This window comes from Amia ocellicauda, chromosome 10 (genome assembly GCF_036373705.1).
Source record: "Amia ocellicauda isolate fAmiCal2 chromosome 10, fAmiCal2.hap1, whole genome shotgun sequence".
Taxonomy (NCBI): Eukaryota; Metazoa; Chordata; class Actinopteri; order Amiiformes; family Amiidae; genus Amia; species Amia ocellicauda.
Window position 1 is genome coordinate 12,999,774 of NC_089859.1, and position 17,971 is coordinate 13,017,744.

The 17,971-nt window shown below is 36.6% G+C and overlaps 1 protein-coding gene across 6 annotated transcripts in view; it reads right to left on the minus strand.

Moving 5' to 3' along the window:
- The window catches only part of diaph2 (diaphanous-related formin 2), a 501,500-nt gene that overhangs the window by 111,654 nt on the left and 371,875 nt on the right, over window positions 1-17,971 (minus strand). For all 6 annotated transcript variants that reach the window (XM_066715009.1, XM_066715013.1, XM_066715012.1 and 3 more), the window contains one exon: window positions 10,220-10,344. In XM_066715009.1, the coding sequence (XP_066571106.1) occupies window positions 10,220-10,344 (125 nt within the window). The remainder of the gene's footprint in view (window positions 1-10,219; window positions 10,345-17,971) is intronic.

The window sequence follows — 17,971 nt, forward strand, 5'->3', positions numbered from 1 at the left end:
CTGTTAAGCAGATGGGGTCTCCAATTTTCATTTCCGTCAAAGGGTGGCACCTCTATACAGCAACGTGTCTCCCAGACACATGGTGCAGGAGGAAGATGATGGAGCTAGTCAGCCCAGCAACAGAAATAACTGAGCACCCTCACTATGGAAAACAATCGTCTTTAGAGGTGATCTGTTGCAAACAAATGACTACATAATGAACAGATAATCTTTAAGAATTGATTTTGCATTTTCCTGTCTGACAAACATGTTCAAGTGGAACGCCTAGGACATACAAGACACCTTTACCCTTGTTTCCCTTGCTATTTGAGTGCAGCAACTTGCATTTTAAAGCTCCGTACTGGAAAATCATATGCAGACTAAAAATACATGCAGTTTTGTTTTAACAGAATCACAAATTCACACTTTAGGAAAGTGTATTCAATACATGAAATAAATTACTAAAAGAAATAAGCGAAATATTAAAATTCATATTCACATCCGCCCCAGTCACTTCCATAACCCTGCTTTTAAAATGCATGCATGTGTTATGCTGCAGAGCCCTGCTGCTGCGCTGCAGGTGAGAAAAGGCCTACCTCAGGACTGGCTCAGCCTTAACCACATGCTCTGCTGTGAAGGAGGTGTTTGTAGCCCTTGGCACAACTAGGTTGACTAAAGGTCTGGGAAGCTGCATTTCAAATCAGCACCTCTTTACTGCCAGAATTTCAAAATGCATACGAGACTAATGTGAGGTGCTCCTGGGATCAGACCCAGATAACAGGCCATCAAGCTCAGCTCTGTCCCGCAAAACAGGCTGCTGATTTGGGCATGTGCTCTACACTTCTAAAGAGACCTGCAACCTTCCAAAATGTACCACAGTTTTGATTAAGTTTGCATACAGAGTGCTTTAAATTTAAACTTGATAGCACAAGCTAATATAAACCTGAATATACTTGTTATTGTTGTAATTTCTTCTGTTTTTCCTCCTAATTCATTCATAGTTGTCTGAACACGTTCCCTGTTATTAAAAGAGTCTGTATTTGATCTCTCATGGAGGCCAATTATGAGAAGAAATCAAGGTCCTTTAGAGGAACCAAAACAACTCATTTTAACTGATTAAAAAGCAACGTCTAGACCTTATAAATCCTTACTTACTTCAAAAAGTACTTGCCATTTCATGCGTGATGTCAATGTGGTTGCAAATAAAGACAGAAATTGAGAATTTCGCATAGGTACCATTTTCTTTTGACGATTTGTGCTTTTATGTAATCACGATGTATTCTTTCGATGTCATTGTGCAGGATCAATACAAACGTTGTGACCTCAAGAGGCACATTTTCAGAGTGTAACAGAAAATGACAAAATGAAACCATTCCAACTGAACGGCTGCGCCTCTTTATATGCATGGACAAAGTCAAGAAGATTTGCTTGTGCTTTGAATAATAATTGATCTTAAAAGTAAGTGAGTAAGAGTATGTATGGAAATGCGTACATAAATATCTACATGCATAAATCAACATCCACTTTCAGTTCAGTCCTTTTGTGCTGGGGAATTGTTGTTATCATCACATGCATAAATAGCACGTAGTTATTATTTAAATACAACTTACAGATATCCCTGAAGACCAAAGAGTCAGGTCCCTGTGCCATTCCAATGACAACTGAATATTCAGCTTTAACGTTCACATACAAGTCTATGGGAACACGCGCCTTTAAAGTGACTCAAATTAGCACACACAAATTAGCAAATAATTTGAAAAGCTAAAAACACCATCTAGAAACTCAATCAATATTTTGCTATTGTAATTGTAGAAGAGGTTTTTGCTATCTATCTTGTCAGAAGTTCAGTTCATGTCATAGACCCAACTTCCCATCGGATCTCAGACCAGTGCAAACACTGCAAAGACAAATCAGATACTAAAGACTATATAAAATAACATAATTGAATAAACAAAAAGGACCAGTGTCTCGAACATCACTAAAAGCCACCAGGAACGCCTAGATTTGCTTTTTTTACAGGCCTGACTTACTCGCCTCTTGTTCAAATAAACATATAACTCATCCATTATAGTCTTAATGCCTCATGCTGTACAGGCTGAATTAAACCTGGGCATTGTTCCTGAACAATAGTAATCTAGACAGAGGCATTTGGATGAATAAACTAGGGTTAGGCATCATAGCTGTGGAAAGGAACAAGAGATATGGACAGGGTGAACAATTCACTGAATACATCCAATTCTCTATTTTTTTTTTCTTTTTTCAAACTCCTAGTTAATTAAAAGGCTTGGGGGTTTATGTGTGCAGTAAATAATTATTAATTCACCATGCAGTTTGCTTGGACACAGTGGATTTCATTAGGGAAGGGGGGTAAACTGAAGATAGGACACCTTTCAAAGGAGAACAGGATGGAGAGAGAGAGGGAACTGATACCAGAGAGGAGACACTGCCGCTGCAATCTGGCTTACCTGATATTTGAGTATTTTTTCATTTCAAAAGGACCAAAAAAAGAAAGTCATCTATGCAAAGTAACCGTAATTCATGTTTTTTTGTTTGTTTTGTTTTTTTGTCTTTTTCAATTTTATCTCAAGCACCCAGGTATTTGTGTCTGTTCAATTACAGAGCTTGTCTTTACTCATTTTTATTCATTCTTATAGCAATCTCAGCCACTTTGCTAATGCCTTACATTTCTTTTTCTAAGCCTGTGTCCCTAATGTGCATCGGGAAGTAAATGCTGAAGAGCAGACTAATATTAATGTGAAAAAAATGGCTCAGCGCAGAGTAATACTCAGTAAATGAACACTTTCTAAGAATTAATTCCAAGCAGATGCTGGTGTTTTTCTACGTGGTGCACCAGATTAAACTCAGGAGTTCAACATTTTTCTATAGAGCACTGGCACTAGTCTGTTGTTCTTTTCATATTGTATTGTGTTTGACACCATGTAGTGTTTCTCCTCTGTTATAAAACATTTTGGAATCTGTAAGAGATATTGAATCCACCTCACTACTTCAACTATGCTCTAACTTACAACCATACAGAAAAAATCCTCTGAGACAAGTATTCCCTGACTGAAGGGTTCTGTTCATACTGAGATAATAAATCAGATATGTGTCAACTGAAGGACACACACCACATTAACTGATATTGCCCAGTCCTGTATGTACTGGCCAGAAACTGTCCCTGCTGCACTGCAGTCTCCAGGGCCCACAGTCTGGGTCAGCCATCTCAAGGCCATAGATTTCATTCTACCCTCTGAGTGGGCTATTAAACAGCCGGCATGGTATTGTTTGTTTGTCTATCTTTCCTCAGGATTTTAACCAGCTTAATTAAACGGACATCCTGGTTCTTGGCAAGAGTTTTACAATGTTTATTTTGTTTGTTGCTTTGTTTTTGCAAGTAACATACCCATTGGATGGTAGAAACTGCATTTATCCAGTAAGGTACAATATTGGCCGTTAATCTGTTTCAATGGAACAAATGTAGATCCCCCATAGCTACTAACATTCACACACACATCCTTGGAGAAAAGCCATCACACCCGACATAATTAAGATGCAAGTCAGAGCAAAACGAAAATATGAATTTAAACTAATTAAAAAAGGTCAAGAAATGAATTTTTACATAAACTGTGAAATAATCAGCATTCATTTCTATTATCGTGACTGAAACATTTTGAGTTTTTTTTTTCTTTTAATGGACAATTATTAATTTGCATGGAAACTTACCCTTTCTGTCTTGCTGTCTTATTGTTCTTACTTGTCGCTGAAGCAAAGCCATTACCTTCACCTGCTCTACCTCTTTTCATTAACTTGCTGTAAATGGATATGTATTAAGCTGTGTACAATTTATATAATTCTCCTCCTCCTCTCCCTTTCAAAAATGAAAGGCTGTGTTCTAATTCATGTTGGAAGTTTTTATATAATCAGTATAAATTATTTGGCAATTTACATAATCACAATGATAATATTGATAAAGATTCCACTACTATTACCACTACTACTACTATTATTAATAATACTATGGTATGCAAAAATAAACAAAAAAAACTGGAAGTGTCTCTACCATCATGCTGTACTGTACTAAATCCTTATGTTGGAATATATACTGTAATTTATAAAACAGATTTCACATCATCTCACTCTCATTTTTAATCAAACTGAAAGAAATTGAAAGAAAATAATAATAACAGGCTGAAATTTTAATAAAGCTCAGCCGGTGTTCGATTTGTATAGATTTATTGTCAATGTAAAAGGCTTTTTTTCTGTTTGCCCTTTAACCTCTATATTAGGCTAGCAGCTCCAGGGATCATTTGCCGGCTTGACTGTCCTGAGCAGCAGAAACACACGGTTTCATTACAGGTAATTAAAAAGCACGAGATCCTACTCCCGTGCAGTAGATAGCTCTGGCAGGCCGGGATGGCACCCTGGGAATAGTCCTTTGATGCTCATTAAGGCGAGAGATAAATTGACTCTTTCTTTTCTGAGTTTTGCAAAAAGTAAGAGCTGATCAACAGCCTGGCTGCAATAAGTGCACTCTAACCAAGTCCAACCAATCTTTCCTGCTCTCATGCCAGGAGGGCTGCATTATTACATACCCACACATATCCTATGTGCCAAAAGCTTGTAGACATAGCTCTTTCGTTCTATGGTGGCAGATTTTTCTTCTCAACAGCCTGCTTGGTTGCCGTTATTTATCAGTGTGCCCACAGAGTTGTTAGCCCTGTTAATGCTTTATCCACCCAGAAGGTAACACAAGAAGTAAATGTCATCATATTTCTGTACAAAAAAACAACCGTTCAGCAATAACAATTTCTGTATGCAAGTGACTCTGATAGCTCACTGTGGAATTTCATAACCTGATTGCATTGTTGGTATTCTTGCAAATTATATCCAAACAGAACCTTTTAATATTAAGAAACAACCAAACAGCACCCACCTCTAGTAACCTTTGAATAACTGCTTGCTATGGGTTGAATGACACCATTTTTAGTTATTGTACATATTTCTACCTACATTTGAAGAAATACAGATTCAAGCTTTTGAAGAAGAAATAGAAAGAAAGGAAATGGCAGGGGTTGGGAGAAGGAATTGGTGCAGAGACAAGTTTGAACCTACAAATACCAAACCCAAAAGTGAGCAAACAACGGACATTTTCTGTAAAAGGCTGCCATGCCCAATTTGTTATCATCTCGAAAATCCAAAGAGTCCCTCAATGTTTACAAGGCCCATGGGAACAGAAAGGTTAAGCTAAATATCAAAGGATGAATTATGGCATTTACTATAGTAGCAGGAGATCCATTAGACAAACCAACTCATCCATCATGCCACAGTTAGGTCTAGTGTCCCCAGCCCGCCTTCCTCCTATTAACCCCCTGGTATGCACCAATCCTTGGACTAAAGCTACCTCCTCAGGCCATGTCACTTAATCTTGACCATATATACATCTGCCGGCATATGATTACTGGAATCTCATACAAGACTTAAAGGTCTTCTGTGACTCATAATTCATATAAAAGCCTTGTGGGGTCCCATTACTTCTGAAATAATCGCTAAACTGCTGAACAAACACCCAGCACAGTCATTTGCATACGTTATCCCAATGGAAAGAAAAATGAACAGTACAGTATATGATCTTGGGAATGAAGTCTTTAGGGGGACTATTCATATTACAACAAGTGAAAGAAACCCAACTGGAATAGCATTAAACTTGTGCTAAGCAGCTGCAATAAAAAGGACAGCAGAAGCAATGTTTATTGATATCACAGTTGAACCACATGAGGAATGTGCCACTTGTTGGGCAGTACCTTATGTGGCAGACACTGACTGAATTATAAGGCAGTAAACGTGTGCATTTACAAAAGAAGCTACTTAGTAGTAAAGTAAACAATTCCTTTGTGCTTTTACATTATGTAGACCACTGACAAAGATGTGAAAACTCAGTTTCTCAGTCAATCAAACAATCAATCAATCAGTCAATCAAGTTTCATTTTACTGCTTGCCTTTTTACTGTAAGCATCATGTCAACGTACTTTATAGTGACTTTATTGTAGCATTTTTGAGTAGTTTTCATGTGAAATTTTAAAAGAAGCTGTACTGCCTAAATGTCTTATGAGCCTAAAGAATTCAGGACTACTAAATTAATGTATACACATAAATACAGTGACCATCTGTCATTCTTTTTATTTTTCTATTCATAATGATTATTTACGAACTTAATTTTTTCAGGGGCACAGCTATACAGTTGTGCATTTGATGCCTATCTGATTCACACATAGGATTCAAACTATGTCTGCATATGATACTCTTGCTCTTATCTCCATTATATTCTTGGGAGTCAAGCACAGAGAATAATGTATTCAACAGCAGATTCAGGAAAATTACATTATATGCTTCTTGCTCCTTGAGAACTTCAGAGTAAGGAAACAAAGTGATTTCTACAAACACACGTAGAAAACCGTGCTTGAATTATGTCCAGAGGCAACATAATGTACAGCAAACACATCATCATCTTTTATTCAGAAGCCCCATAAGTTGATTTTTGGTACCTAATGATTTGAATTGATTCTCAATATGTCGAAAATGCCACAGATTTTGGATCACCCTTACTCATTTTAACCTCCAGTGAGCGCATTCAGATCCTTCATTAAAATGCTTCCTTACGGGTTCAGACACAGGTCAAACTGACAGAGAGCAGGGGAAGAAATATCTGAAGAGGAACTTGAACCCGGGATAAAATTACAGCTCCCGCTCTCTCCATTCCCCATTTCAGGCGCTCTCTGGAGCTTATATCGATTACATTCACCACAAAGGCAAGGGGAAATAGATTAGTCTTTTCCTGGGTAGACAACAATGCCAGCTCCATCATCTCTAGATCTTGGTGTCAGTCACAGTCAGCACAGCGAAGGTGAAGGCAACAGTTGTTGATTAAAGGTGTAAATACCAGATATTAAAACTAGCAAACACATTTTTACATTACATTACTATTCGTTTGCTTTTTAAAACTTATTTGTCAATTTAATAAACACACCTGCTATGACAGAAGGCCGAATCAAGTGTTATTCTCTGTAATGACAAGGCAAGAAGAACCTTCATATTTCCAGAAGGGGGAGACAGCTTTATATTCCCCTTGAGAGAGTGTCTGAAGAATGAAGAAATGGATTGTGCAGTATATCTACAGCTCTTTATTTTCCTTTACTTGGGTACAAGTTTTCCACGACTGTGGTAAATCGATACATAAATCAAACCCACTGTCCACTGTATCTATTACGAACAAGTCAGATGTTATCTTGTGAGGGTTCATGGGAAATAAATGTCGGCAATAGTTTATCAACCTTTTGTGTTGGTTTTTAACTTACTGAGACACCTGTTTGTTCCTTTAACTTAATTATACATCCATTAAAAAAATGGATAAAAGGATATCCAGAGGCAGATTGTTGACATCTAAAACACTAAACTTTCAATGAAGCTTAGATTCTACTCAAATAATAAAAAAAACTAAAACAAATACATAATTAAATACATAAACTAACCAATGGAGAATACTGATGCAAGTGCTACCAATGAACATAAGGAACATTGCTTAATATTTATTACATTTCTGCAGATGGCATATTGCAATTAATTATTCTTAAATTTAGCAATTAATTGTACTAGCTCACACCAGAAAAAAAAAAAAAAAAAACTGATTCCAGCTGCTATATAGCAGTGGAACTTAATTATTATTCAGGCCTTCATTTTAGGTCTTCTTTTTTGTTTAGCTTTGCATCAACACTGCTTCCATATGTCTAGGTGGGCTAAACTGTGTGTGAAAATTAGGTCAAAATTGAAAAAAAAAAAATAATAATAATAACCTGAATGAATGAATGAATGAATGAAGTAAATTAATTAATCCAAATGGAACAAACATATATATGGTAGAAAGGTATGATCCTTATATTCTTCATATATATATACACTCACCTAAAGGATTATTAGGAACACCTGTTCAATTTCTCATTAATGCAATTATCTAACCAACCAATCACATGGCAGTTGCTTCAATGCATTTAGGGGTGTGGTCCTGGTCAAGACAATCTCCTGAACTCCAAACTGAATGTCTGAATGGGAAAGAAAGGTGATTTAAGCAATTTTGAGTGTGGCATGGTTGTTGGTGCCAGACGGGCCGGTCTGAGTATTTCACAATCTGCTCAGTTACTGGGATTTTCACGCACAACCATTTCTAGGGTTTACAAAGAATGGTGTGAAAAGGGAAAAACATCCAGTATGCGGCAGTCCTGTGGGCGAAAATGCCTTGTTGATGCTAGAGGTCAGAGGAGAATGGGCCGACTGATTCAAGCTGATAGAAGAGCAACTTTGACTGAAATAACCACTCGTTACAACCGAGGTATGCAGCAAAGCATTTGTGAAGCCACAACACGTACAACCTTGAGGCGGATGGGCTACAACAGCAGAAGACCCCACCGGGTACCACTCATCTCCACTACAAATAGGAAAAAGAGGCTACAATTTGCACAAGCTCACCAAAATTGGACAGTTGAAGACTGGAAAAATGTTGCCTGGTCTGATGAGTCTCGATTTCTGTTGAGACATTCAGATGGTAGAGTCAGAATTTGGCGTAAACAGAATGAGAACATGGATCCATCATGCCTTGTTACCACTGTGCAGGCTGGTGGTGGTGGTGTAATGGTGTGGGGGATGTTTTCTTGGCACACTTTAGGCCCCTTAGTGCCAATTGGGCATCGTGTAAATGCCACGGCCTACCTGAGCATTGTTTCTGACCATGTCCATCCCTTTATGACCACCATGTACCCATCCTCTGATGGCTACTTCCAGCAGGATAATGCACCATGTCACAAAGGTCGAATCATTTCAAATTGGTTTCTTGAACATGACAATGAGTTCACTGTACTAAACTGGCCCCCACAGTCACCAGATCTCAACTCAATAGAGCATCTTTGGGATGTGGTGGAACGGGAGCTTCGTACCCTGGATGTGCATCCCACAAATCTCCATCAACTGCAAGATGCTATCCTATCAATATGGGCCAACATTTGTAAAGAATGCTTTCAGCACCTTGTTGAATCAATGCCACGTAGAATTAAGGCAGTTCTGAAGGCAAAAGGGGGTCAAACACAGTATTAGTATGGTGTTCCTAATAATCCTTTAGGTGAGTGTATATATATACATATATACTTGGTAACTACCTGTGTAATTATGCCTATGCACACTGTATTTACACTGTAAAAAGTAATTACAGTGTAAAAACACAGTAATTAGTGACACTTAATGTGACACTTAAGTGTTAACATTATTTTAGTTGTTTTTTTATATATGCATTACATGTGTATATTTGAACTGTATTGTGTCTTTATGTGTTAGAAATATATGGTGAGGTTATGCAAAAATCCATTTGAAATATATACAATTTAACTTATTTCTACCATATATTAAAAACATATATTTGTATCACATTGCATTATTATTATATATTTCTTAGCAGACACCATAATCCAGGGCAATTTACATTTGTTACTATATAGCACATTAGGTTTACAAACAACTACCCATTTATCAAGCTCAGATTTTCTGGAGCAATCTAGGTACAGTTCCTTGCTCAAGGGTACAACAGTAGTGTCCCCCACCTGGGATTGAACCCACAACCCTCCACTCCAGAGTCCAAAGGCCTCACCACTGCTCCACACTGCTAGCCTATACATTAATTTATAGCACTGGGGAAACCAAACTGCTAAAAGAGATTCTTAAAAGAAAAAAGCAGTACGACCATGGACTAATGAGTATAACTGGAAGTGCAACAGTGTGTGCCAGGCCCCACTGAAGGCACAGATCTACATTTCACAAAGCATCCCTTTCTTTTCTTTAGATATTCCACTGTTTCCTTCTTCATTATAAATGGATAAGCTCTTTGTAATCCAAATGAGGGAAGAAAAATGAAAACTGATTGCCCACAGAAACTTTTAGAGGGAAACCTGCAGCAGGTTAGGGAGCTAATCCACTCCAAGCGAGTACACTCTGAGGGGAGCGAACCCACACAAAGCACCACAGGGGAAGGCTGCAGAGTAAAGGCAGTATAAATAGCTTCAAGTGTGAACTTGCTATTTTTAGAGAAAGAAGGTAGAATTCAGAGATATCAGGAGGAAAACTGGAGATGAAGGCAGATGAAGGAACACCATACTAAGCTGGCTTACTGAATTGCCACCATAACACAAATGAGTGAAAAGGATATGGACATCTTTTGCACAAACTTATCTTGGCTGTCGTCAGTCTTGGGGAAGTTTTTGATATCATTCTCAAGACGCTCAATGTGGCGCTCCATAGTATCCAGACTGGCCTTCAGGATCTGGGCGGAAACTAGAGGAGTAGAAAACAAAACAAAGAAACATTAAACAACCGTCCATCGATCCCACAACCACAGATTCTGTCCAACTTGGTGGCCATACAGGGGATGCTTTGTTTTAGCACAGCCAATTACAAGCTTCTTACTGGCATTAACTTGGATACATGAAAAGGCAGGGCATTGAAACAGCAACAGTTCTTTATAGAAGAAAAAACAGACAGAGAAGGCTACTGCATTATTGCATTATTGACCACAAACATGCATTACCTGTGCTGAGTTCACCATGCAGTGAACTCAGTTGTCAGGATTGTTTTTATTAATAATTTTTTCCCCATTTTACTTATTTGTATTGTTTTTCCAGCTAGAACCCAAATTCCCCTGATATGTAAAAGCCTACACCATTGTGTGCACTACTTCAATCCCTAGTCACAAATATGATGCCTAAAGAAACAACTCCGTCATTTCTTACTGATCTTTCAGTAGAGGCTGTGGGTCTCGTTCATTAATCTGTCTCTGATCAACACTTAGAAAGCTGCTCTGTACCCTTTTCCTCAAGTATTCAAATAGACCCTTTCATGTCAGAACTTCAAAGATCTCATAGTGTCTTCAGGGATCAATTGGAACGCTAACGCAGATTTAGCACAATGTTGTAATTATTGTACAGCTTTAGTAGTATTGACACATGCACATGAAAACAGTTTTCTTCTAAGTACTCATTTCAGCGAGAGAGCTAGAAGGTCATTTTGCTGTCATGCCCAATGCAATGTCTGCCCTATCCTTGGCAGTAGCCATGAAGTGGCCAGTGTACTCTTTTAGGGGGAGACACCTCAGAACAGGTAAACTGAGGTGAAGGAGAAAACAAATTAAAATGATACTTGGCACTCTTGCGGAATCAAGTGTACAGACTTTGAAATCCTTTCAAAGGTAGGACTTCAGATTTATAATCTCTGTTTATATAATTGCTAAGTAATGAGTAGACATTAATTAAAGACCTGGATGTAAGATTTTGCTACAGACAAAATTTAAATAGCCCCATGTTGGGAAGCTCTCATCTTCATGTCAGATATAATTGTATATATTTATTTGGAGTGGCTATAACAGCTTACATATTTTTGTGTGAAAAGTCCAGTTGCTCTCTTTGGATACATGTATGCAAAGAGATAGGTGAGCACTGGTGGTGTATATATATATATATATATATATATATATACACATTTACACACACACACACACACACACACATATACTATACTTTCTGGAAAAGGGAAGCTATAGATCAAAGAAAATGGAAACATCTTGGGGATGCCTTCATCCAGCGATGCATCAATATAGGCTGATGGTGATGGTGATATATATATATACACATGCAGAGAGTGAGAGAGCATACAATGCTTTTGATTGATAGATAGAAATCTACCTACAGATTAACAGACAGATACATAATTGGAATAATTATCCTTTATAATGACATTATATATTTCTTCACCTCGGTGGAAGAAGATTCTAAAAATGTTACTTTAAACTATACTGTAGAAACACAAGGGACCGCCTTTCTGAAAGCATTTGAATCCATAACAGTAGACTCTTGGGATAAATAAAAACAAAACAAAATGCCAAATACTTTGATTTCCAGCAGCGCTTTGGGATTTATGTGTGGGAATTTTAATGATCACAATTCTGGAAAACGAGTTCATGTTTCTATCACACACTGACACAAAATATATTTTAGGATCATGCACAGAGTCATGAACTGACTAAAAAGATTGTTATTCAGCTACAAAAAACTATACATAAAATAAAAATAAAACAATACTTGGAAGAAAATACATGGGGATCCCGATAAATTAATACACAACAAATTCTGTAAAGTTTGTATCCTTGTTTATTATTATTATAACTGGCTAATGGGCTTCTCTGCAGGATGCTTCTGAAAGTACTCATCTTTAGATTTCATTAATTAATCTGACTAGAAAATAACTGTCACTGTCACAAGAGTGTTTTAATTGAGTATTTCACATGCTCAGTCAAAAAAAATTACCTGAAAACTTATAATTATACCTAACATATCTAATTATTATTATTATTTTAATTCGTCCTCCTGCCATAAGTTTCAATTTCTCAGAATATTTTAAATGACCTGCTGTCAACAAACCATATTCTGATGACATACACAGTTGTATAAATAAGAAATAATAAAAATGTAAATCTTAAATTTGCCGGGACTCAATGTTATAATATTCTTGTTTATGGTAACGTTGATTCCTCTTGGCTATTTTAACATAAATTATTCCTCCCCATTTTTCAAGTTTTTTAAATATATCTTACAGTGTACATTTTCACACATGCGGCTAGTATAAAACGACTGCACATGAGACACAAAATTCTCCATAGTACTGCTTCACTTTATTACGACAACTGTTTGGTGAATCCTTTCTGAAGGGTATTTATTTCCAAGGGAAAATTTCCAGTGAGAACAATTTCATTAAGCATGCTCCCATTTCTTCCTGGAATAATCGCTCATAAAAAAAGCTCCATAAAACAGTGTTGATGTGTAACACAAAATACCAAATCATCAGCTCTAATGTGAAGATGTCACTGCTATATTCAGCCATTTGTTCAAAGGAACCAGATTCAATTTGAATTTATGGATTGTGGATTTCAATATTTCATTCGTCTCTTGTACTACTTTCAAAGGTTAAAAAGGAGATTGAGATTTATATGTAACATGCTTGCATCTTTAATATAAAGCAGAGGTTTGGTTTTAACTGAACTATGCACATGGACAAATGAAGAAAAATAAAGAAAAGGGACAGGACTGCAATTCTGAAATTGAACTCTCCCCCCTCCAAAAAAACCCCAAAACCTTCAATACAACAGAGGGTTCTTGCCTTCTACATGTATGGGCATTTGATCAGTCAAGTTACCAAATTAGGATTCAGATTTGTCGTAATAACCTTCTTTTTCCTCTAACACATGTTTCTTTGAAATGACATAATTGAGACGTTTGCATGATTCAAAGCCCTAGCTAGGCATTTGACAAATTAAGACTTAATTTCTGTGAGGAATAATAAAATAAAAAGGGTAAAAGGTATTAACCAATATCACAATATCACATTGTCATTAGGAAAGCTTCATTAGCTCGCCCACAGAGAGGAGTGCCATGTATCCCTTCCCCCACTGATAGAACACATAGAAGCATTTTGGGGGAAAGGTGAGGAGATACAGGGCACAGACAGTATCAGTCATTTAATCAGTTGTAAAATGAGTTCTACCCTCCAGAGACACTAAAATGAAGACCTTTCTGAACTCCACCAAACGCCTTGGACTTTGCTATTAATTTGGTATGCCAAATTTTGAAGAAATCCAATTCACAGCTACTACAGTTACTACATTTGGTGTTTAAAGAGGTAACCTTGAAGTGACTTTCTCTAAAGCATGACACAAAAGATACGGCACCACAAGGGAATGATGTCTCTGTGAAAATTGCATGTTACCAATTTTGATTTGATATGTATTGAACAGTTACAACTAACCCATTACAAACCTTTTACAAATCTCTTTTGTGAAAATGATTGTTATTTCAAGAAATGGTCAAATCATTTAATTTAATGTACTTGTTTTGTTTTGGGGGTGACAAACTAAGCCAAATTACACACAAAATAAGTTGTATTCCTATGCACAGCCCTATCATTACACTTGCAAGACCAGAAGTAAATGAGAACGGTTAGCTGATAGCACAGAATATGTTTATGTACCAGAGCTTAAAGCAACAGTTAACTACCTTTGACTTCTTGTATAAAAGCATATCAAATGCTTCCAACCCACCACTTATGATTTGAGTACAATCAAATAGGTTTTTATTACTTCTACCAACCACCTTCTGGGGCTGCTAGAAGATAAACCGAATAATAATAACACAAAAAGTTGCTAAAGGGATCTGAGTGAGTGCAAATGAGGCAATTTACTTATATTATAAAATACAAAAATGCATGAAGTTCAAACCAGACTATAAACCCTGGGCAATATCTTCTCTCTTTGGATGATTGACTCACAATTCAATTTGCTTTGTACTCAATAGCTTTGGACATAACTTTACAAGGACACACACACACACACACACACACTATATAAATATAAATATATAATACATACATACAGTGAAAATTCTATAGAAACCTGCAGTAACCAGTTTATTCAATTAACTTTGGGTTATCTCAAACAAAATATGTACTATTTATTTAATGTAATACACTTGGATATCAACATTTTATATGGATGGAGAGAAAGACTGGTAGCTTTTGCAGAGGAACAAAGGACAACCTGGTATATTTAAAACAAAATGTCATTCAAATAGACAGGTAACACAATCTTGCTTTCTTGTGTTACTTTACATTTCAACTGAAAGACAAATCAGATATGTGTGAATACATTCAACTTAGGAGAATTTACTGGATACAATGTACATCGTTCAAAAAGTAAAATAAAATTAAGATCAAATAAAATAAAGCACAAATATAATGCCCTTATCGCCAGAAATAGTAATATCACTTTAAACCACAATACAAACACTAAATAGTGCCCAATTCAATTAATTTTCATCTGTAAAAAAAACAAATAGCTTTTCGAGAAAATAAATCCATGCTATAAACAGAACAGAGTGTGATTATAAATTACTACCAACGATGTGTTAATCGGATAAAATATAAATAAATCCTTTTTACGTTCGCTCTGTTTATTACATTAATATATATTTCCCTAAAAGCCCTTTTCTTAGCTAAGCATTATCATAATTAAATTGGGACCTTATTTATATTTACCACTTTTAAGGATTTATAATTAATCCAAAACCTTAAGGCTTAAATATGTTAGTTAAACCCTTCGTCAGCAAGTGGGAAATGTATAGATATTTAAATCTCCATTTAAACCATATATCTATCTATCTATCTATCTATCTATATATATATATATATATATATATATATATATATATATATATATATATATATGTATATATATATACATACACACACAGTATATATGTAGATACAACTATTCATATTGCAGACTGCATGCTATTCAATATTATAAAGACAACTCATCAAAGTGTCATATGGAACCAAAGCATTTCAGCACATAAACTGAACTGATAACAGATGCTTGATGAATGAACCGGGGGAAGGCAGATTCAAAATATAAAATTAACAAACAGTGACAACAGTGACAACTGGATGAAGTTGCTACCAGTCCTGTGGGACCTCTCAACTAAAAAATGTTCAGTTAAAACAACTGATATATTCTGATATTAAACAGTTTTTGGATGATATGTACAGCAATGAAACGCATTCGTATGCCTCAATTACAAATGCTGTAAACATTTAAATGAAATCAAGTGGTAGTTTTTAGATTTTATCTAGGATAGGATCATCTTTCAAGACTATATTGGCATCGTTCCTTTTTTCTGTCAATTATCTGACGAACTGTGAAAACTTTAAACAGCATCCGCAGTAAACACCAATACATAATGCACTCAAACTGTTACTTTTAGTAGCCAGCACAGTCAACTGGGACAATTAAAGAGTTTTGTTTTTTCCACAGCTCTCCAAATAGAAGACTTCCTGGTGAGATGATGTCCTCAGTCTCCGACTCAATGAAAACAAGCGTAAAAAAAAAAAAAAAACAGAAGAAAAAAGAAAGCCATCTGTCACAAAACACTACATATAAAGATTCTAGTAATCTACATCTGGCCAAGCAAAATAGGTACATCATGCAGGTTATTTTTCATCAAAAAGCATACCTGGAGCAAACTATGTACAATGTAATTACTGTATTCCTGTTACCTACTACACAGAGAAGAAAATGGCAGGCATTGACATAGCACCTCTAGTAGTAATGACAGGTAACCTTTTGACAGGGCACAGTTGTTTAAACAGATTCCCAAATATTTCCCCTTCAATCATCAACAAAGAGGAATTCATCAAGTATGTGCAAGATGCCTTTTCTTTCCTTTTCAATGTATGTGTTTGTATTCAGCGCCAACCACCCATAATGGGAAAAGCACTTTCTGATCATCTGAAATACAGAACGTCTCTGTATTTTATTCTGAGTAATTCCAAATCAGGACTACAGTTATCTTGCCGGCAGGCATACGGGAAAATAAGGGAGATGCTAGCCATTTTGGATCACATTAACTATTATCACCGTTTGTTTAGAGAAAATGTGACTGATAAGTGCACACATTTGTGGATGGTACAACTGAATTTAACCTCCCTTATTAGCTAATGTAACAGTTTTCCTGACCTGTGGCTGGTCATCTCAACACCCACAAAACAATATGAATGATGGTGGCACTAGGTAGCTGCTTGATGGTTATCAAATGGATAAATGTTAATTGTCAGCTCTGGCATCCAAGCTCTCTGGTACGTCTCCCTTTGACAGCTATCCATTATTTCAAAGGATTTGCTACAGAACAGTGATTTAGCCTGAAATAAAACTGCCATTCCTCTCACTGGCTCCCCTAAGGAGACTGTAAACACTGTTGCGCTGGCGATAACACCACTCCATTGTGAAACGCTGCTCAGTGCAAGGACTCAGCTCAATGACAGACTCCTCTGCTGTGAAGGCACTAAAAGGCTTAAATTTGCAGACAATTATTTATTTGAGATTGCAGATAAAACGGCGATAAACCGTAAGGTGAGCGAATGAAGCAACTGAAGATAAGGGTGCCGAAGGTGACAAAAAACAACAACAGCCCGGCACAGATACAGGCACAAAGTGAAGCAAAAGAAGGAAAAAAAGAAAGAAAGTTAACAATGGCCATTTCATTCATGTTTGGAAATGATCTTCCTTCTTGGCAGCCATCAGAACTAAGCCTAGAGCTGTGTCTCCTGAAGGATATCAATGTATTAAATTATACAGTATGTCAATGTATATGAAAGCGGGTAGATGACTGATTTTAAACAGGCCCTACCGTAGACATAAAAACCCAATTGACACCACTTAATATTAACACATTTAATATCTGCTTTTTTATTTTTTATTGACAACTTCCAGGAGGGGGAGAAAAAAAAATCTATTCAATTTACGTTGTTTAATAGAAACTTGACCTTTGAGAAAAGCCACTTTTTATCAACGGCAGTTTCAAAGAGCAGATTTGTTCATGATGCTCTAATAGAGTTCTTCATGCTCCACCACACAAGGGTTCAGCAAATCAGCATCAACGTCAAAGTGAATGAGAGCTGTGATTGGGTGGCTAAGTCAGTAGACCTCCTCCATTCATTTGAAACTCTAACCCCATCTAAATGTAAAATGTAGTTTGTTCAGTGGCTGAGGGGTATTGCTAACCATACCCTTGTTATACATACCGTAGCATTTTTTTATCTGGGGTGGCATTCAAAAAAACAGGTGCGGTCTTTTCAAAATAAAAAACTAGGCCATTTTTGTCTCCTTAAAGGATGCACCACTACAGGATTAATTGTTTATGTCATCCCTGAGATATATAATAAATGCAGCCTTATGTATGTATGTATATTTTATTAGCCTGATATACAACGGTCAGCCATACCATTATGACCACTGAGAGGTGAAGTGAATAACACTGATAATCTCGTTATCATGGCACCTGTCAGTGGGTGGGATATATTA